The following is a 23,413-nucleotide window of genomic DNA, read 5'->3' as shown; positions in this document are numbered from 1 at the left end:
GCTCAATTTACTCAAAATATTTTTATGATAATGTTCTAATAATTTTTCTTAAATATATCTAGATATATTTTTTTTACACTGTATGTCACGTTTCAGTCACCTGAGCTACTACAAACACCACAGCCTCCAAATATACCTCACAAATTTTTAAATCCCAAGTTTCACTCACACATGCATGCTCCGGTTCACCTCTCTATTGATTGAGCACAGGTTACAATCTGACAAACTTCCCCACTATTTAAGAGACTCACAAAAACACACACATTGCAAATTAATGCTCTTTGTGATTCACTTCTTATACATACTTATGTATACATATCCATATTTATATATTTCATAATAAAGTATTATATATATACCCATGCATTGATTTCTTCATGTAAATACACATTCAAATGAATAAAGATTTATAACATGTTACTAAATAGGTCCCCTGGTGGTCTAGTGGTTAGGATGCGGTGCTCTCACTGCTGCGGCCCGGGTTTGATCCCCGGTCAGGGAACCAACCCCAGTCACTCTTGGTGCCAGTCCCAAGCCCGGATAAACATGGATGGTTGCATTAGGAAGGGCATCCAGCGTAAAAACATGTGCCAAATCAAACATGCGGATGATCCACTGTGGCGACCCCTGATGGGAGAAGCTGAAAGAAAGAAACAACATTACTAAATGCAAATAATTTCCTAATATCTGATCTCTAAGTAGAAATATTGGAACTTGCTTCAGTGTCAGTTTTTAATTTTGCCATTTAAAAACCCTAGACATATTAATCATTGTGAGCTGAAATTAAATGTGGTTTATATAATTTATTGTAATTATTTTCCAAATCAATTAATGAACTTACAATTTTTGTTTTATAATATACTAAAATAATATGATGTGGTGTGCATATGGTTTGTTCCTTAATCAAAAGCTGATTCAAAACTCAAATGGTTGAAAAGTTTTTCAGGGCTTTCTCAGTGACATAATAGAAAAACATTTGCCATGGTGCTGGGGAATTGGGGAAAGGGGAGTGTGTTACACTGCCTGATGAAATACCATGAGCAGAAGTTCGAACAGATGCAGCTGGGTAGATTCACGTGTCTCAGAGGAAGCATGGGTTAGCATTCATCATTGATGTAGTTGGTAGCTGTCTTAGGATATGTGTTGGAAATGGCAGGTGACCAAATTGGGGAGAAAATATAAACAAGAAAATAAATAAATAAATAAATAACCAAGACATTTGTTAGTCTGTCACTGATGAAATTAAAAGAAACAGACCTGGCAACATTTATTCAGTTACATCAGAAGGGTTTAGGCACCATTACAAACTCTCTGAGCTTTTTTTTTATTGTTTTAATAAACAAGATCAGAGGATACAGATGGTCAATTGGCAAAAGTTACAAAAACTGTATGTAAAATTTACATAGGGGGAAAATTTTGCTTTTTGTAATACCTCATATTGTTCAAAATTGTTTTAAATTTGGTTCTTAAGGATACACAGATTTGCAGTCTATTGTATTATGTTTCCTTTCATGTTCGAGCAAAACGTGCACAATTTAAAAAACAAATAACTTTTGTGACAGCAGTAGCTGATACTGACACATTTTTTGGGACATAAGCCATGAGTCTCAATGAGTTTTATTTTAATGCAGTCAGATAAAACTTAAATTGATAAATAAATTTTCTTTCGGCTTCTCCCATTAGGGTTCGCCACAGCGGATCATCTGTCTCCGTCTCCTCTACATCTGCCTTTTTCAAACCAACTACTTGCATGTCTTCCCTCACCACATCTATAAACCTTCTCCTTGGCCTTCCTCTTTTCCTCCTTTCTGGTGGCTCTATCCTCAGCATTCTCCTACCGATATGACCCATGTCCCACCTCTGCACATGTGCAAAACATCTCAATCTTGCCTCCCTCACCTTGTCTCCAAAACGTCCTTTATGCGCCGTCCCTCTAATAAACTCATTTTTAATTGTGTCGATCCTCGTCACTCCCAACAAAAACCTTACCATCTTTAGCTCTGCTACCTCCAGCTCCACCTCCTGTCTTTTACTCAATGCCACTGTCTCTGAAACTAAATAGAACATAACAGGTCTCACCCTAGTCCTATAAACCTTCCCTTTCACTCTTGCAGATACTCTTCTATCACAAATCACTCCTGCCACTCTTCTTCACCCACTCAACCCTGCCTGCACTCTTTTCTTCACTTCTCTAACAAACTCTTTATTACTTTGCACTGTTGACACCAGGTACAATAACTCCTCCACCTTCTCCACCTCTTCTCCCTGCAACCGCACCACTCCACTGCCCTCCCTCTCATTCACACACATGTACTCTGTCTTACTACTACTGACTTTCATTCCCCTTCTCTCCTGCACGTACCTCCACCTCTCCAGGCTCCTCTCAACCTGTTCCCTACTCTCATAAATAACAATGTCATCCACAAACGCCATAGTCCAGGGAGACTCCTGTCTGGGCTCAGAGCCGATCCTTGATGCAGTCCAACCTCCACCTTGAACCAGTCTGTCGTTCCTACTGCACATTTCACTGCTGTCACACTGTCCTCATACATGTCCTGCACCAACCTCACATACTTCTCTGACACACCTGACTTCCTCATACAATAAATACCTCATACTATAAATCCTCTCTCGGCACCCTGTTGTACGCTTTTTCTAAATCGACAAACACATAATGCAACTCCTTTTGACCTTCTCTTTACTTCTCCAACAACATTCTCAAAGCAAATAATACTGTTGCTCACAGATGGTCACCTCTTCTCTCAGCCTGGCTTCCACTACTCTTTCCCATAACTTCATGGTGTGACTGATCAACTTAATTCCCTTGTAGTTACTGCAGGTCTGCACATCTCCCTTATTCTTTAAGATCGGTACCAGCACACTCCTTCTCCATTCCTCAGGCATCCTCTCACCTTCCAAACTTTAGTTAAACAGTCCTAAACATCTTCATACTTTTACCGGTGTGTTATCTGGTCCAACCGACTTTCCACTCTTCATCCTTTTAATCGCTGCTCTCACTTCCTCCTTACTAATCCTATACACTTCCTGCCTAACCATCTATACACCATCCAACCTTCTCTCTCTCTTATTTTCCTCATTCATCAGCTTCTCAAAATACTCCCTCTATCTTCTCAACACACTTTTCTTACTAGTCAACACATTTCCATCTCCATCCTTTATTGCTTCAACTTGCAGCACATCTTCCCAGCTCGGTCCCTCTGCCTGGCCAATCGGTATAAATCCTTTTCTCCTTCCTTAGTTTCCAACTTCCTATACAGCTTCCTCATATGCCTTTTCCTCTTTTTCCTTATGCTTTCCTGCACCTCCTCATTCCACCACCACATCTCTTTGTTTTCCTTTTTATTTTCAGATGTCACACCAAGTACTGTTCTAGCTGTCTCCCTTATCACTTCTGCAGTAGTTGCCCAATCATCCAGTACCTCTTTACCACCACCGAGCCTCTGTCTGTCCTCTTCCCTGAATCTCACACTACAGTCTTCCTTCTTCAGTTTTCACCATCTTATTCTTCTTTCAGTCCAATGTACCAACCCGAACCTCCACTTTCCTCCACTTCTCCTTTTCCTGCCATCTCTGTAGACGTCTTCCTTTTCTTCTCCTCTTTTGGCCAACCGTAGCCCAATTTCCACTTGTACCCTGTTGGCTAACAATACCTGGCACATGGCACATGTTTTATGCTGGATGCCCTTCCTAACTCAACCCTCTCCACTTATCCGGGCTTGGGACTGGCACTAAGAGTGCACTGGCTTGTGCAACCCTAATGGCTGGGTTAATCAGATGTATGCTTAATGTATGCTTAATGTTTATAATAAATAAAAGACTTCAGATAGTTTTAGCACTTTAAGGTATAACTGTTAAGTATTTCACAATAGGGAACTTCTTCTGGGCACAGGACTTTGCAGTTTCTAAGCTTTTGTAACAAACAGAGCTTTTTTGTCTTAATGGCTACAAGAGAGAAGAGAGAAGGGTTAGCTGCAGTTATGTAAACAATTAGATGTTTAATTACATTAATCATCATTAAATATTTATAAATGTATAGTGTTTTTATAAAATTGTTAGCATTGGCATATCATTGTGGTATAAAAGGAATAAAATACTTTATACATTAAAGGAAACTGCCAGGTGTTGAAGACCCTCTTTACACATCCCCCCTATTGTTGTTATTTTTTACAAGCCTATCAGACCCCATTATTCCTTTCTTAATTCATTTAATGTTGTCACATACAAACCAATTAACACATATGATCGAATTTAAACCCAATCAGTGAAGGAACATTGGAATCAAATGAAGCCATATTTTTAGATATTACAGGATTGCTGTGTTGATGCATGCTTTTTCTTTTGCTATGTTATAATTGTATCATTGTGTTACTGGAAACCTAATTATATGAACGGTCTTTCTTTTTATGCAAGCCTGTCTGTATATGTAGCGTTATTAAAACCCTTTGTCTATGTATACTACACTTAACCGCATACTACAAAACAAATCATAATTAGTTTTGGTACTAATATAGGTAATAGATTCTAATATAAGTAATCAAGTCCTCTGCATTGAGAATTTTCTGCAATAAACCCCTGTATAAGACATGTAATCTCCAATTGAGACCCGCTTTGAGGATTTTAAAACATATGGTCCTGGCAGGACACTAACAGATAGATTAAAATTGTATATCAGGCACCGTTGCTCATTACTATGAACACGTTTACATCTGATCTTTGAACTGCACCCAAGAAGAACCAGTAAGGAACTGAGCTTCTTCTCTCCACAAGCTGCACTGAAGCAAAGGGGGGAGGGAGAGCAGAGGTTATTCCTTTATCAATAGCTACAGTCTTGGCTGTTTAATTAAAATGCAATTAAAAAGACAAAAGACAGAAGAGTAATGCTTGATTTGTTCTGGTACAGGCAGTGGTGGGGATTGAGGTAGAAGTTGAACAAAAAAGAGACAAATAAGATAATTATTGGGTGAAGCGTGTGGGGTGACTGGTGGTGTTTTGTGAGTGCAATTGAAAAAAAAAATCTAATGCAAAAATCTAAATGTTTGAGGAAAGCAGAAGATTAAACAGAGCAACTTTTTACACAGACACACACACACACACACACACACACACACACACACACACACACACATATATATATATATATATATATATATATATATATATATATATATATATATATATATATATATATATATATATTAAGAGTTTGCTAGCAAATAGAGGGAGTGAGAAAATGGTACAGCACTGGCTACTTTCCTCAGCACCATGGACAGCGTTCCTCTTCTACGAAAACACAATAATCAAACCACGCATTTTTCGGATGTGTTCGCACGCAAATGTAGCTGGTTTTGACGCAAGCTGTTGTTGAATTTAATATCCTCCTTTCTTGCTGTAGTCTGCAATGTTTTTTGCTATAGTAATTATTAATTCATAACCTATTGTTTGTCCCAAAGCCGACCAATATGCTCCATCTGAACCCGAGACCTATGGTGGTCAATAAAAAAGGCTTCTTGTTACTGCAGTTTTACTCCTCCGCCAGTGGAGCCTCACACACACACACACACACACTCTCACGCACGCACGCGCGCGCACACACATGGTCTGCACAGCGCAAGACACTGATGCGGCTTACAGCCCAGGTTTTTAATGAAGCTGTTTAGGTGTGTTCGCTGAGCATTATGGTAAAAGAACGTCTTGGTGATTCCTGGAGGTCGCCATAACATCGGCTCTTGTGTCATTTTCGCATTGATCCAGCGGTTCGAGGTTTTTGTGCGCGCTCCTGTTCATCCGCCTTGCAGGGTGTCAGGCTGCTGTAGTCGCACAGAGAAGCTCTTCTTCTCATTTTTTCTTCTCAGCTTCGTCATTTTATTCACAGCAACCTGAATGCGACTGGAGACCTAAGATCCGCAGTAGATCCGCCATCCATCTTTAACGGAATAAGTCTCTAATTTGCTCAGTTTCTCTTTCTCTCTCTCTCTCTCTCTCTTCCTCGCTCTCTCTCTCTCTTTTTATCACTCTCTCTCTTTCTTGTTCTCTCTCTTTCTCTCGTTTTCTTTTTTCACGTGTAGACACGTTTATTTGGTTCAGCTTCTTTATGAAGCGATTGCGCGCACTGCAAGCGCGCACTGCTGTTGTTTCATCTGGACGCTTTGCTCGATCGTACATGTGATTTCTCCTTTTTATACATTTGGAACTGTTCAGGTGTTTTTATTATTATTATTTAAAAAAGGGACAAAATGGCACGATTGAGTGCGGTTCCGCTTTTCTTTTGGCTTTTGGGCAGATCTCTGGCCGGATTTCCAAACCAGATAAATATAGGTGAGTCTTATATCTTTGGGTAGATCATGCTTTAAGCGCTGCATTTTCTTTTAGATAAAACTATTTCTTAAATGCATGGTGGGAATAATCCCTTTTCCTATATAGCTTTTTTATATAATTTTTTTTTTTTGCAATGCACTTATGAAACTGACCTGAATGTTGCACAACTGATGAAACTCTTGAAAATGGGGGGGTATCATTTTGAAATAATGTCTAAATGTATTTGAATCATGTGGCAAGGCGTGCAGTTAATACTTTAATGTGAGACTAAAATGCTGTGAAAGAAATGGAAACAACGTCCAACATCATTTAATGTATTTCAGCTATTAATTAAAACATTTAGTGTTTGTTTACACAGACTGATTTTTTGGGATGCAAGATAACATTCATGCAAACACAACTGCATAGAAATTCAAAGCGTAATTCTGGAAATGCAGACCCACTGATGCAAAGCCTTTTCACATACATTTAAATGCAGCACTGTTGTAGGCAGCTTAAAAACTATCCATGCCATGATCATGCTTTAGTAATGCATTTATACCTATTGCATATGTTTTACATTCCTGCACCGTTCTTCAAGGTGGGCTCTTCATGCGCTCAACGGTGCAAGAACACAGCGCTTTCAGATTTGCTGTGCAGCTGTACAACACCAACCAGAACATGAGTGAGAAGCCCTTCCATCTGAACTACAACGTGGATAACCTGGAGTCCTCCAACAGCTTCTCCGTCACTCATGCTTGTAAGTAGTCTGCAGTTTCACAAGCCACAAACAGCAAGGAAATTCAGCCATAAAACCACACAAGTATAACTCGATCCCATACAACATTCATAACTTGTCAGCTTCTAGGAGTAATCTTGTGGACAATTTTCTTACAAATGAAGTCATATGAAATGCTACAACTGCTAACGTTGCTGCAAATGTCCATACAGTCATTAAATCACTTCAGTTATTATATTAGAATAATAATAAATGGCCATAATGTTGTTTAAACATAATGTTTATGAATATTGTACTGGATTTAACTTATCAATGGGATAAATGTGCATCCTGACAGAAAGAGCAGGATATTTCTATCCAGTAGTATCTTTATGAAGACCTTGTAGATATTAATAGATTCTAGTTGCAAAGATTTTTTCATTCACACTGTAAATTTTTCGCTTTTTTTTTTGCAAATAACTGTCCATCTTGAGCAGTAATTACCCTATCAGTCAATTGTGTCCAACTTTTCAGCTTAACGCTCTCACTTAACACAGGTAACACCTGTGAGGAGCACCCAATTTTGCTACTCAGAGATTCCTTCATGTGTAATCCCATAAGCCTTGTATATACAATCCAATTTCCGGTTGTTAGAAGAGTGATGCAAAGCCTATTCACATTCTTGCATGCATTTTTTGCCTGATATGTAGTGGTATAATAGTTTCAGATATTTGCTGTTAACATTGACCTCCTTTTGACTTTCATTTGCTTTATCTGGACATACATTATAAAGGTATAATAACTGACATATATATTAATTTAATTTTCCCCCTGAAAGATTTTTCCCTTTTATTATGCACATAATACAGATATTTTATTACTCCTTTCTCATTCCATGGTGACGATATCCCTTTATAACAGTGCTTTTCATTTTCCATGCTTGTCCACTCCAATTTGCAAGTGAAAGTATTTTGCAGTAAGAGGATGAATAGTCGGCTGTGAAAGTGTTTTGTGGGCACAGCATTGGTATTTCTGACACAAAATCTCTTTGAATTCAAAACAAGTTCCCTTGGCAACACGAAATAACTGAATCAATGCCGAGGTTTCTGATAGCTGCTGAAAAAGATTACATGTCTGATTATGCAAGCAAGGTTTACAATCACTGTTAAGGAGATAATATCACAATATTTCACTTGTGTTTAAAAAAATGTTTCTAGTAACGTTCAATGACAGTAAAATCAGATCCATCACAGTAAAACTATTTGGTATGCGGTCAAATAGGATTGTTAGTTAGTTCTCTTGTTGAACAATTATTAAATAAGGTTTAAAATACAAGTGTCCTTATAGATAATATTCCCCAATACGGAGTTATGATGCCATATGGGAAATACATGATAGTTATTGCTTACATAATAACAGCTATAACCAGTCATTTTTTTTTACCAGGCTCTATTTTACTTTCATGTACTTTAACATTCAGACTAAAGGTATGTAATCTATCTATATATAATGTGTATGTTATTTATAAATGTCTCAAAGAATCTAAAATGTGGCTGCTTTTGTATGCACACACCCAGTTGATGACCGAAACATGAGAGTTGTGAAGTGAAACAACAATATCACCAACAACCTATGTGGGGCAGAGGTGAAAGTATCACAATTCACTGTTTGAAAGAAGACATTAAGAGCAGAACTAAAGAGGCAAAATGAATTGTAATTGTATGAATTGTAAGACCAGATTGCAATTCACAAAGAAATATTGAGATGAACCGCAAAAGTTCTGGAACTAAGATCGACCTTTACCAAGGCGATAGCAAGGCCGATCTTTGGAGAAAGAAAGGATCTGCTTATGATCCAAAGCATACATTTGTCCATTAAGCATAATGGATGTAGTGTCATGGCTTGGGCTTGCATGGTTAGTTCTGGAACAAGCTCACTAACCTTTATTACAGAATAAATTAATGGATCGCTCCAAAATTATATCAGAAGTGTAAAAAACTGTCTGTTGAGTTACAGAGAAACATATCATTATAATCGGCAGGAACTACAGCAAGACAATGATCTAAAGCACAATGCCAACACTCAAAAGCAGTTGGAAATGTGGACAGCTTTAAACTGACAAAGTCAGTCATCAGAACTTTGGGAAGCACTTTACTTCCTGAAGACAGACTGAGGGGGGATATAATCGCATGAACCCTAGCACAACTGTCAGAAGCTGCAGTAAAAGCTTGTAAAAGCAGTATAAAAGAAGAGTGCAACACTTGATGTCAGGGATGTCAGTAGATCACCATTTAATGCAGTTGATAAAACCAAAGGAATATGCAACCAAATATGTAATGTTATCTACATTCATTTATAGTAAATGGTCTGCTACTAAATGTGCCATATGTCTAAGTTCTTTAACACATTTAGATGCAAATTTCTGATCTGTTGTTCCATATTTATCTTTAAATCTAAAATCTAAATGTTTATAGCAGTGCATAGCAAAAAATTAATGGACTTTGATCCTCCAGTAATTTCAGGAGAAACTGTATATATATCTGATCCCTACGTACTAATAAAAGTCCCACGTTGACTTAAATTTACATGATCTTTAAATTATATTGAGTGGCTTTTACTAGCGTCCTTCGACTTTGAACCGCATTAGGATTCAGAGAAAAGCTTTGCATTAATGAGAACCCTGATGCTTTCTTGTCCAAATATGTTACTCTGCATTGAGGCACATTCACCTCCCTGCAGGTTTATGGGGATCTCTCACTCATTTTGCAGCGTGAGCTCATTGCCACATGGATCTCATTTGCATTTCCTCACTGACAAACTCAGAATTCTTTTTTCTTTCTGCTTCATCAGATAAATGTGAAAAGGGCTGGTGTTAAAGAAGTTAGATCAAAGCAAAACTTGCTAGAAAAGCTTCCAAGGAGTGGTGTTTATTGTGCTATTCTGCCTAATAAGATTACATATAATAAGAACCTGAGTAAATACGTGAATGATCACGGTGTGTGCGATTTCACACTGGCTGAAGAAGTACAGGATTATTGGTTGGAAAGGAGGCAAAATATTCAAGGCTTCTAATTAAATGTGGGAGATTTTGCCCTATTTTTTTATTCTCTTGCTGTTTTGCCTTTTTTTTTTACCAAGAACATGGTTTAAAAACTGTCTTCAACATATGAGGTGCTCTGATGATTGCTGAACCTGTCGTGTTTTTTATCTTCCAAATGTGTGTGTCATTGAAGTACTGGATGCATATCAACAGATGTGTTGCTGTCAAAAAATTGCATCTTCCATCTTTTACTTATTTTGAACCAAATCACTTTCATGTCTAAGAGCCTAAGTAAAGATCTGAAAAGCAACTTTGGTGTTGTCTGAGTCTGATGAAGTGGCCCAGCTGTTGGAGAAGCAAATTTTCAGTTGTGTAGACAGCCATTTAATTCAGGCCGTGCAATTTCCATGAACAGTTGTGCATTCAGGTGTACACCAGTAAACAGTTGATAACCTCAACAATGATGGAACCATAATGAATGGATGTTCTGTGTCACTCAGATGAAGATGGCACCCTTTTGAGTTAAAGTGTTTTCCTCATTCCATCTCAGTGAGTTTTTCCTTGCCAGCTTCACCACTGGATTACTCATTATGGATAAACTTATAGGGACTTATTTATGAAGCTAAAATGTATATTTGTAATCTATTTAATTCTGTAAAGCAGTTGAAAGCTAATCATTTGTCTATTATGAACCATCATGGGCTGTTTATGCACTCATATAAAATTATTTTTAAGATGATGAAGAAAATGTATCTAGGTAACCTGAAGTGTCACAATTAACAGTGGCTCAGCTTTGCAGTGAATAATGTTGTATACATGCAGTTACTATGGTTTCATTACTATGGTAAATTACTTTAACACTGTAAATATTACTAATGAAAATGCAGCACACACTAGCAGTGGACATGAACACGGTTAGCCAGATCTTTACATTTATATTTTTATGAATTTCACAAACCGTAGAAATTAAATTTATTTTCTTAGGTGCAACTGTAACTGTAACTGCTACAGAACAGGAAACTTCATTTTCTCTCTGTTGTTTGTTCTACTATAGACCAGTAGTTTATTTTATAGCTTTCCTTCAAACATAAAATGTTTTTGAATTAACACATTTCATAACTTTTGTTAAGGATGTAGAAAAAATATAAAGTAAACTAGCTATAAATGTATTTGAAACTTAAAACCACATTGTGTTTGTTTGCATTTGATGCACTACCAAACCTGTTCATTACTGCACTGCATCCATGAGAATAAAGCAAAAAAAAAAAAAAAGATTAGCTGTCTTACTTAAATAGTAATTAACTTGCTAGTATGTGGATAAAATGTTTAATGGGGATCACAATGCACTTGGCTTCATTTCGATTATAACAACCTGGTGGTGATGATGATAATAATAATAATAATAATAATAATAATAATAATAATAATAATAATAATAATAATAACAATAATAATAATAATAATAATAATAATAATAATAATAATAATTGTTATATAACAACAACTTGTTTATTACCAAACTACCAGCATTGACTAATGTTCAATCCATGACTAGCAACCAAGTTTATGATAATAAATAAAATAAATAAAATAAATAAAATAAATAAATCAATCAATCATTGTTTCTAAATATTTAAATACATTGCTGTCTCCAAGTATAGAAACTGGAAGTTGCTTTTTTTTTTTTTTTTTACCCACAAGCATGTTGATTCAGTTTATTTTATTTGTGCATGACAATGTATTAGAACAGGATTAGAAAATTTGGGGTTATTATTTTGAAAGGAAAAACAGTTAATAAAGCTGTTAGTTACTTAATGTTATTTATGGTGTATTAATGCTAAAGTACATGGATTCTTCATTGCTATTTTAGGTTCACATAAACTCAGTTAAGATGTAAAACTAATCTGGTATGGAAGATACTCCAGAATAATGTATTTCTTCATCACAAAAAAATGAATATACATTTACTGTATTAACATTTTTAATAATACGTTTATTATAGCTTATAATTGAATTGCCCAATCTGTAAGTTATTATCCATATGGTTAGTTGCATTTTATGTCATTGAATATAATAAAGACAAGCTATAAATTTAAATTTGTGCTGCTTTGCTCACTCTTAAGGTGGCTCAAGTAATAAAGTGCACCCTCACTTGCTCGTCAACAGTGACTGTCGTTTCCCATTTCAACCTGATCAGGACTATTTAAGACTTCGCACTGCGTATAACTGACAGCAGGCACAAATCAGACTTGACAAAAGCTTGTCAGAAACTTTGCGAAATCCAGCTCGATTTCAAATTGCTCTCATCCGGGTAGCACGGCTTTGCTGTAAATCGGAGATCAGTTCACAAACACAACATGCCGTCTGGGGGATTTCAGTGTAAAACTATGCTGGAGAATCAAGTCTCCACTTCATGGAAGTGCTATTTGATGATACTTGAGTGGGGCGTCAATGCAGGCTTATTTGTTCTTCTAATTTCCTCCATTTGTTTTGGGATCTTTGCCAAATTCCTCTAAATATATGGCTTGAAAAAAAAAATACACAAAACCTAGACTGTGTCTAAATGGGTTCAGTCTATTTGAATTGAATTAGAATTTCGCATAATTGTGCTGTTTTGGAGCAGTGTAGTGTGAATATAGAGCTTTTCTTTGTGTGCATTAGAAATCATCGAGAGTTTCAAATGTATACCGCAGCCTAAAAAAACGATAATAGCGTTTTACTGAGCATTTTATTCTTTCCGATTGGCAGCGCAATGTCACCACGTAATCATTTCTCTTTTTTATTTCACATGGGAGGCCAAGTCTTGTTAGGTGAATCTATTTAAAGGATATGACGTTCCATGCTGCGCTTGAGACAGGTCATATGTCTGTCTGGAAGCTTTCATTTATAACAGCACAGAACGGGTCACATTTGCACAGCAGGACATATAAAACAAAGCTTTGTTATGAAATTGTTTGTTCCTTCCTTGTCACCGGTATGTTTGGGGAATGGGTCATATCACTCTTTTCACGAATCGCAGCCAAAGATATAAATGATAAAATGATCAAATATTTTCTCAGAGAGCATCCCTGCACTCCTGAAATCGATATACTTGGACAAATGAGCAAAAAAGAAACCTGCTTCAGGGACGTGACAGCTTATTGAGAGTGACTTTTTTATGATTGCTATGAAATATTGGCTTGTAAAAAGCACCTGGATAAACAGAATGTTTTATTTGTATTTTTTTGCAATTATTTTGATCATTTAGATTTTTTGATTTTCTCAACTACAAGCTCATTCAGTCTGCTTAATTAATTAAAATTATTTCTTTACTTGATTCATGTTAGGTCCATATATATGCTGTCTGTCTAGCAAATGCTCATATATCTTTTGGATTAGAAATTAAACCTAAGTGGGTGTGGCCCCTAAAATTTTGCAACCGTTTTTTTTTTATTGCATGTGCACAATAATTGTTTTTCTTTGTACCTGCTTGTTATTGTTTGTACCTGCTTGTACATGTATTTTGTTAGGTTTTTTTTTTCCACTCCGTAACTATAGCAAAACAACTAGTAGCTTAATGTAAAACATGACCTCGAACATGCAGTTACTAAGGATGAATGAATGCTGATGACCACACAACCTAACGAGCATCAAATATCTCGGATCTCGCAACCAACGATACATTCCATCCACTCCCCTACAAACCATACCCATATATATCTCTACCTACTTAATACCTCAAAGATGTAATCCACATCAATGTACCAAACTAATCAATAATGTTTTGTGGATAGAACTCTCTGAGCCCTTACTGTCTAACAGGAGTCACCTGTCTTCAAGGACTATCAGAGTCTTTCCGAAGCTACGCTATAAATGCTGTTAATGCATTATTTAAAATGTATTGTTTATATTCACACTGATGAAAGTGATGTTTTTTCCATGTAAGTCATTCAGTAAAAATCCCATTTGTGTTACTTTATAACTTCATTCTAATCCAGTAAAAAAAATCCAAATCCATATCAGTTTTATATCATTTGTTTTTATTATGGTTTTTAGCAGATGTATTTTATGCGTCTGCAAGTTTTTGTCATGTGCATATTTGTTGCAAATATCCCAGTGTTTCACTGTGACATTCAGAGGCCTTTTAGGGCAATAGATGCTATTTCGAACGAGCAGTTTTGAATAATAGCATGCCATGACATCCAACTCAATGTGACAGGAAGAGAGGCATGTGCCTAATGCAGTAGTCACTTTGGCAAACCAAACAGCTCTGGCTGAATTTGTTCTTTTTTTATAACACTGGTGAAGCAAAAAGGCTCAAATCAAAAAGCTGTCTGAGAATATCAGACATGGCCGGTGAGCTACAGTATAGTAATGCAGGAGTGCTTGTATTCCTAAGGTAGCACTATCAGTACAGCCTGAAACAAACTGTGAAATGCCCCTGAGACTCATGTGTAAGGACATCGGCTCCGGCAGAAAGGACTAAAATATATACTGGATTAAAAGCAAAAGCTGGCTCGCTAAGACTGTCTTTTGTCACAGTACAACATGCAGGCTTATTGTGGCTTTAGTTGAGGCAGTAAACCAACATAAAACATCAACTGTGATTCAAGCTGTGAGGCTAATATGTGCAATATGGTGCTATCAGAAAGCCAAATCAACACATTAGTGTATGCTTTGTTTAGATTAATATGTTTTGAATCAGTGTGTTTTGCAGCCTGAAATATCTGTAATGAGATATCAGTTCTGCAGGAATATTCAGGATTATATACCCAATTTGTTACAGATATAATATATATTTACATTTAAATATCTGTCAACAAAATTCTAACACCTTTGCAAATGCTATTGAAAGAGTCATGTTAAAAAATGCAGCGTGTTCTGATACAGCAGATCTTTCTGCTCAGTTGTGTGCTTTTGCAACCCTTTGTCTTTGTTCAATGTTCTTCGCAATTTTCCCTGAATCATTCTCATTCGGTGTCAGCTGGTCCCTTACCAACCAAGTGTCAGGCTTATGCTAAAAGAGTCACTTACTTCCCATCGACCACTGAACTATAGTATGTCACATTATCTTTGAACTTGATCCATATTCACTGATGAATAGCACCAGTATGTACTTCTCTCATTGCACAGTTTTGGTCTCACATTTGCCATCCATTATTGTCCTTATTGTTTGAAATCAATTCAGGTTACATTTACATTGTTCCCTGGCTTACCCAGCTTTTTTATCTTTTATGTTTCTTTTGGATACATACATACATACATACATACATACATACAAACTGTGAATTAATCTGCACTTGTATCTGCCTTATCTGTACATAATAAATAACAACTGATCAAATTAGATCAGCATCGCTTATTTCCCTTGTGAGATTGGGCAAGTTTAAAAGTTATGATAATATTAACAGTATCTCACAAAAGTGAGTAAACCTGCCACATTTCAGCAACCATTTTAATATATTTTCAAGGGACAACACTATAGAAATGAAACTTGAATATATTTGAGAGTAGTCAATGTACAGCTTGTATAGCAGTAACTCAACTTACAGCCATCAAAATAACTGGCAACAAAAGTAAGTACACCCCAATGAAACATGCCAAAACTGTGTTCAAAATGTTAATATTTTGTCTGAGCATGATTGTTATGCAGTACTGCCTTAATCCTCCTGGGCATGGAATTTACCAGAGCTGCACAGGTTGTTGTTGGGATCCTCTTCCACTCCTCCATAATGACATCACATATCTGCTGGATGTTAGACACATGGTCCTTCTCCTCCTTCCATTTGAGGATGCCTCACATGTTTTCAATCAGGTTCAGGTCTGGAGACATACTTGGCCACTTCATCTCCTTCACCTTCAGCTTCTTCAGCACGGTAGTTGTCATCTTGGTGGTGTTGTGGTCGCTTTCATGTTGGAAAACTGCCGTTTAGCCCAGTTTCTGAAGGGAGGGCATCATATTCATATACATATACATAAGAATGTCACAGTACATGTAAGAATCCACCAGAACCAGAAGCATTCCAGACCATGATGCTACCACCCCCATGCTTTATTAGAGGCAAGACACAATTTTCTTCTTACTCCTTACCAGGGTGTTGGCACACATGCTGGTCACTATCTGAGCTAAACAAGTTGATCTTAGTCTCATCCAACCACAGGACATGGTTCCAGTAATTCATGCTCTTAGACAGGTTGTCTTCAGCAAACTGTTTGCTGGCTTTCTTGTGAGCCACCTTCAAAAAAGAGGCTACCTTCTGGGATGACGGCCATGCAAATCGACTTGTTGCAGTGTGCTGCGTATGGTCTGAGCACTGGCAAGCTGACCTTCTGCTTCTGCATCCTCTAAAGCAATGCTGGCAGCACTCATGCAGCTGATGCACAGTATGAAGACTTAACTTCTTTGATGGACTCTTGCGAGGTCTATTTCAAGTGGAACCCGTTTTGGTAAACATCTGCATGACTCTGGATACTGTATTGTAACTCAGTTTCAGGGTGTTACCGATCTTCTTAAGGCCAAGGCCATCTTTGTGGAAAGTAACAATTCTAATTCTCAAATCCTTAGAGTTCTTTGTTATGAGGCGCCATGTTGAACATCTAGTGGTCAGTATGAGAGAATTGTACTCAAAGTAGCAAACTGCTTTAATACAAGATACACAAATTTGTATGTCAAGTGGAGATAAACATGAATATGATGAATAGGACATGTGGCTTTGCATGACGAACAGCTGTTATTACTTAGGGTGTAGTCACTTTTGTTTCCACCTATTCAGACAATTTGGCTGTATATTGAGTTATTTTTAGAGGCTTTTTAGTAAATCTCAACTTCTATACAAGCTGCACACTGACTACTCCAAAATATATCCAAGTTTCATTTCTATTGTTTTGTCCCTTGAGAATATATTCTAAAATGGTTGCTGAAATGTGAGGGGTGTACTCACTTTTGTGAGATACTGTATAGGAAAGTCATGTGTATTCAGAGATAGCTTATACAATGGCTTAAATACATTTTCTGGGCTTCTCAATCAGATTAGGCAAATCACCTGCATGTACTTCATGCCTGCACGGTTGGCAGATTTTTATAAAGTAGAAGTGTTCATAATGTTATTAAATGACATCTACAGTAGATCTAAAGTAGTACACTTCCATTGAAACCTAAAATAATTTCTATAGGATCAAATAGCATTTTATTTTTCTTTGCTGTTATATGTACAGTAATGAAATCTAATTTAATTGAAAAAGATTTTAAGACTAATGTGATCAAATATAAGTGAAAAGATGGCAAGAACTTACTACTACATCTTGTATGTTGCTATATAAATAATTCACAAAAGATCACAGTAGGTCCTGGAATAATAGATTTAAACAATTTGATGGAACAAAATTACAATATGGCTTCCTCCCTTCCTGCTCAGCAGTTTATTCAATAGTACTTCATCCAGCACATCCGATTATTTTTCAATTATTTAAACAATTTTTCTAGCATTGTCTCTGAATAAGATTTCATAGGAATTACACTATTAAGTAGTTAAGGGTGTCAGATTTATATATTTAATTGTGGTCTCTTGAATAGTATTTATTTAGTGTTAGAGGATAAAACATCATTTAGTGAGATGTATTGTTTTTTTGTTTTTTCTGTTTTTTAATGAAACTGTCAGCCAGTAGTGCTAAACTTCCTATCACGCCCAAATAATGCATTTAAATCTTAGGTCAGATTATAGTGTAATTGAGACATGTATCTGTTTCTCAAACTCCAGCATAGATAAACTCTGAATGTTAACATTTTGTGAGCTGAGAGGTCTGCAGGCTGAAGCAAAATTGTTGATGAGAGTGATCAGACTAGAATGTCTAAATTAGTCTGAGCTGACAGGAAGTCTATAGTAATGTAAAATATGCACTCTGTGCAATTATGGTGAGCAGAAAGGCATATGCAAAATACATCAGAATTGGCATGGGTGGGCTAGAAGCTATCATGGTCACAAACTCAAAATTGAACAGTTGAAGACTGAGGATTCAGAGATGATTTCTATGCTCACCTCAGGATTAAATAGTGCTTATATGAGTTACATATTCTTCTTGACAGCTTGAACCAATCTGGCCATTTTCCTCTGATCTCTCTTATCAGCAAGGCATTTCTGCCCACAGATTGTCACACTTTTTTTTTTTTTACACCATTCTGTATAAAGTGACTAGAGACTAGTATCTAGTATCTAGAGACGGTTGTGTGTGAAATTCCCAGGAGCAGTAACAGTTTCTCAAATGCTCAAATCAGCCCATGTGGCATCAACAACCATTCCACAATTAAAGTCACAGAGATCCATTTTTTACTTCATTTTGATGTTTGATGTGAACAGTTTGATGTGTGCAGGATTTCTAATAAGCTAAATTATTTAGTCAGATGTATTTCGATTAGATTAGATTTGGGTAAAGTATACATTTATCTCACTGAGATAGGATGTCGTTAATAATGAACATCCACAGAAACAGGGTTTACAATTGGGTCAAGAATTTCGTCAGACAATGGAATTTGCCTCTTGTATCTTCACAAAGAGAAGGTATTGAGATGCAGCAATATAAATGCAATTTTAGATATAAAACTACCACAGATTTCCCAACATCAGCAGCTGCATTTATACTTGGGCTTGCATGAAAAACAAGCTTTTAAAATTTTACCCATTATAGTCAAAATGTCAAATTTAACACTGTTTCATGAGCAGGCGGTGGGGTTTGAACTTGCTGAGAAAGCTTTGAAATGTACCTTAAAAATGTTGTTGAATTCAGCAGTTTTTTTCCTTCAGGCAATTTCCAGGCATCTAACACTATTTCCATTGACACATTCCTTTACCGGGTCAAAATATATATATATATATAAATAGTCTTAGATATGAAACTGAACAGATATCTGAGATTAACTGTGGGTGACTATTCATCTTATAATTAAATATGAATTCAGTGCATAAAGATTCATCTACTAGATTGGATCATGCACAAAATTGTCCTTCCAATGCTTGTAAAACTGCGTGCTCTCAAATGAAATCAATATACCGAATCACTACATATCAAATTACCCTGCAAATATCCCTTCAGATAGGAATTTTCTTTAGACTTATGGCTTACATTCATCATTAGTCATAGAAACTTTGATATTGTAACAAGGGGGTCTGTCAGCTAAGCAAGCTCATGTCTATTCAAAAGCAGATTGATTTTTATATTCTCTGTGTTAACCTTGAGGTAGTCATCATTTTTAAACAGCATCACTGTAAAATATCAATGCATCCTGTTTCATATCATGATATTGATGGTATCAACTGGTACAGTTCTTAGCTATGCGGCTAATGTGATCACTACTTAATATTGCAATAAATCAAATCTACTATCACTAGAATCTCAGTGATCTCAGTGCCAGACCTAACTGCCACATCAACACCAGAACATGCATCACACTACAAGCATTAGAACTCACACCTACATACATAGCTGCTGCAAACTACAACACCCGATAAATACGAGGTCTGTCAAATTCTCAGTCAACGTCATTTTTGTGGCGCACACCTGTACGCAAGCATAGTCGAATTTCCATGAGTGCCATCTCAATAAATAGTATATGTTTTGTATCTTTGCTTTCTGTTCGCTATCAGGCCTTTGTATTTGAGTGTGATCTTGTTTCTGGTTTTTGATTCCTTTTTTTGCCCTGCATATGCTGTTTGTCAATCACCTAATCATTTTCTGGCTTTTATGTATGAGCTTTGATTTAAATGTATATACCATTTTTGTTGTATGCATTTCTGTTTATTACCTGCTGAAATATCAGCTTTGGCAGTCCTGCAAGTCTCGAAGCACTTAACAAATTTGGCATAATATTAAAGCACGCAACATTGTTAATGCATCATATTGTAAACATGTTACACTAGCTTGTGTGAACTAATTATACTTAAAGCAGTTTGACTACGGTAAAGGCATCCAGAAACTCTGTTGTCAGACGAATAGTTGATTTTGTTTTTTTCAAATGCCATGCCAAGAAAAAATCAATAATACTTATCACTTCCTTTCACTCTTCACACTTTTCCTCGCATAATTAAACTCAATCACAGTTCTGCTTTTATTGTTGTATTTGCAGAGCTCAAAACCCACTCATCATACAGATTATGTCATGAAGTTGAGAAATTAAGTTCCAGCACTAGTTTTGTGCACCATACTCAATACAAGTCATAAACCTTTCCCTGGAAATGTATACTCTTTGAGTAATTTTTTTAAGCCATACAAATAATTGAATTAATGACCGGCAGCCAAAACAGTGTATTTATGTAACTCCTACAGGTAGGATTTTTCTTTTTGTAAAACCAAAAGCTACTTTGAAGTGAGTTCTAGACATAAGGAGGAGAGGGGGAAAAAAATTAATTACTTCTGTTTTGCCCATTATGTCATTGGAGGCCTGATGTTGCAGGTACATTTAATACAGTAGTTCAAAGCAGATGAGGCAACATGAAAAGACCGTATGGACGGTGTTCTATTCTTTTTTGATAGTCACAAGTGAATTAAGCAGGCACAAGTGTCCTTCCTCGCTCCTTTCCCCCCTCCCATTTGGAGCAACAAAGCAGAGAGCTTGATGCTTTCTTTATTTATTTTTTAAATTCTTTTTTTTCCTTTGCTATTCATTATTCTGTTAAAAGCAAACTTGCAGTTCTAGGCTCTTTAATCTCACCGCTCCGTCTGCACAAAGTTGCCCATCCTTCATTCTGTCATTAAGCTAATGGCGTGTGTCCCTTCTGCCAAGATTTTACATGTGCCTTCCCCCTTTTTTTATTGGCTCCTCCAGGTTCTTAAACACCCAGCCAGCAGCTGGTTATATGGCTGCAGCCGTTTCTGCAGACTGCTGTTTTTACACGCTGAGTAAAAAGAACAAAAGGCTACAACAAAGATTCTTTCAACTGCCTTTATATAAGCTTATAACAAGACACTGTTCATAAAGGCAGCCCGCTGACTGTGCAAAAGACAAGTGAATAGTTAGAAACAATCGCCTGATATGACAGTTACAGTAGCTTGCAGTGCATTCTCTTATTCCACAGTGAGCTTGAATGTTCCTACTTACAATATGTATTTGCATTGATTTACTCCATGTTACATATTTTATTGGTCTGCATAGGATATCTGACTGTAACAAAAAAAAAGCACTTAATTGTAGAAATGCATAGTTGTCTTTACCTGCTATGTTTATTTGTCACATATACATTACAGTAAAATTATTTTCTTCGCATAGCCAAACTTGTTCAGAATCTGAGGTCAGAACGGAGGGCTAGCCATGGTATAGAGCCCAGAGGGTTAAGGGTCTTGCTCAAGCGCCCAAGAGTGGCATTTTGGCGAGTCTAGGGCTTGAACACCTGACCTTCCGATCAGTAACCCGGAGCCTTAACCACTGAGCTACCACTCTGTAGGCATGTATACAAAGGACAGACGGGTTCCCTTTTGAGCCTGGTTCCTCTCAAGGTTTCTTCTTTATATTGTCTCAGGGAGTTTTTCCACAGTTTTAACATTGCCTTGCTCATTAGGCATTACCATGTAAGAAAGTTATAGGCACTAAACCTATACATTCCAACTTTATAACCAATTTATCTCTGTAAACATGCTTTGGGACAAAGTCCATTGTTTAAAGTGTTATACAAATTAAGCTGAACTGAATTGAATTATACTAAATGAGTACAGTTTGGAAAAGAAGAATTAGAAATGTTAGTTTCTTTCTTTTTGAATGCTTCTCAGAAAAGTTCATAGGGCATATGGTTGAGACTATGAGAGTGCATTGCAAATAGGATCCTATGGGACACAAAAATGTCATATGTGAGGGAGGTTTTTACTTTCATGTGAGCATGAATAAGTAGGCGGATATGAAGCTCATGGGATAAACAACGACAGATGCATGTACAGTGTTTGTCTGCTTTCTAGAAGTTTCTTACTAGCAAGGCCTCAAGCACTGATCTAATTTAGCTGCAAAATTAGATCAGTGCTTGAGGCCTTGCTAGTAAAAAAAACATCCAGCAAGCAGACAAACACTTACTTGCTAGTAAGATGTTTCTTACTAGCAAGGCCTCAAGCACTGATCTAATTTAGCATCATGATGCAATATTGTTGTTTTATGCTAAATATATAATATTGTTGTATTATACTAAATACTAAAATACAATATACAATATATACGACATATTGTTCAGATGTTACATTGTTTTGTGTGAAATTATTATATTTAAACAGGATTTCTGAGTTTTTGTTTGTTTGTTTGTTTGTTTGTTTGTTTGTATTTAGTAAGGCCAATACACTTAAAAGGCTACTTTGAAGTGTTTTCTGGACATAACTTTTAACTTTTAAAGAATTATCTATAATTATCATTATTCGAGGACTGAAGTCACAGGCTCACAAACACACACACAAATATATATATATATATATATATATATATATATATATATATATATATATATATATATATATATAGAGAGAGAGAGAGAGAGAGAGAGAGAGAGAAAGAGAGAGAGAGACAGAAAGAGAGACAGAGATACAGTGTTGTGCTATTTACTAAAAAATAGTAACTAGTTACAGTTACTCGTTACTTCATTCAAAAAGTAACTTAATTACTTTGTTAATTACTTTCACCAAAAAGTAATGCGTTACTGTTAAAAGTAACTTTTTAGTATTTTTTTTTAAAAAACCTTCTTTAATTTTCCCTTTAATGCCCTTTTATGCGTTATGGTCTATACAAACACAAAACTGACTTAAACACAAAGTAATTTTTAAACACTATTTTATTTAAGTCAGACCAGCACAAACTAAATATATCACAAGGATTTCTGAAATAAATAACAAAACAAGCTGAATAATATATTCACAATCAAAAACTAAAGTGGCTTCTGCATCATAAAAGCTGTTGTGTTGAGCTTTTTAAAAATTTTCCTTTCACAGCTTAAGTATGAAAACTATCAGCAATGTAGAACAGAACACCAGGTTAGCTTCTAGCTTCTAGCTTCATCGAGGCATGGAGTTTCTGGAGGTGTTGCTATCGCAGTAGATACGACCTTCGAACCAGAAAGACACAGCGTTTTTGTCTTTATGCTCAACTAAAGTGAAATAATGAGCATATTTCCACTTTGAGAAACTCGTCTTGCTCTCGCCTCGACTCGCCATTACTGCCGCACAGACCTGAATAAACGGAGACACGCCCACAGCACGTCTTCTTCGTGTTTACAGTGGTTCATTCACCAATCCTACAATGCGTCTCTGCTGTCAACAGGTTAGACTGTAGGCTACACTTCAGCCGAAATTCATTCATTTAAAAAAGTAACGGGTAACGCACCATACGGTAACGATAACGGAGT

At 36.4% G+C, this 23,413-nt stretch overlaps 1 protein-coding gene and 1 long non-coding RNA gene across 7 annotated transcripts in view; one reads left to right on the top strand and one right to left on the bottom strand.

Annotated features, from left to right (window-relative positions):
• Nucleotides 1-580: 580 nt before the first annotated feature.
• On the bottom strand, nucleotides 581-1,723 carry LOC124386462. Its single transcript, XR_006925929.1, has 3 exons — nucleotides 1,258-1,723; nucleotides 1,036-1,126; nucleotides 581-640 (listed from the first exon to the last, which is right to left on the bottom strand). It is a non-coding gene; the product is annotated as an uncharacterized LOC124386462 (long non-coding RNA).
• A 3,605-nt stretch (nucleotides 1,724-5,328) lies between these two features.
• Nucleotides 5,329-23,413, top strand: part of gria3b (glutamate receptor, ionotropic, AMPA 3b) — a 130,530-nt gene continuing 112,445 nt past the window's right edge. For 2 of the 6 annotated variants that reach the window (XM_046849229.1, XM_046849226.1), the window contains exons 1-2: nucleotides 5,333-6,336; nucleotides 6,917-7,075. In XM_046849229.1, the coding sequence (XP_046705185.1) occupies nucleotides 6,255-6,336; nucleotides 6,917-7,075 (241 nt within the window). In that variant the 5' untranslated portion in view covers nucleotides 5,333-6,254. Of the gene's footprint in view, nucleotides 6,337-6,916; nucleotides 7,076-23,413 lie in introns of all 6 variants that reach the window. The other 4 variants (XM_046849230.1, XR_006925804.1, XM_046849231.1 and 1 more) reach the window with 4 other exon arrangements.

The sequence above is a fragment of the Silurus meridionalis genome, chromosome 5 (assembly GCF_014805685.1).
Source record: "Silurus meridionalis isolate SWU-2019-XX chromosome 5, ASM1480568v1, whole genome shotgun sequence".
In the NCBI taxonomy this organism is placed as follows: Eukaryota; Metazoa; Chordata; class Actinopteri; order Siluriformes; family Siluridae; genus Silurus; species Silurus meridionalis.
Note: the sequence above shows the minus strand (reverse complement) of the source record. Positions and strands in the feature narration are given on the sequence as shown.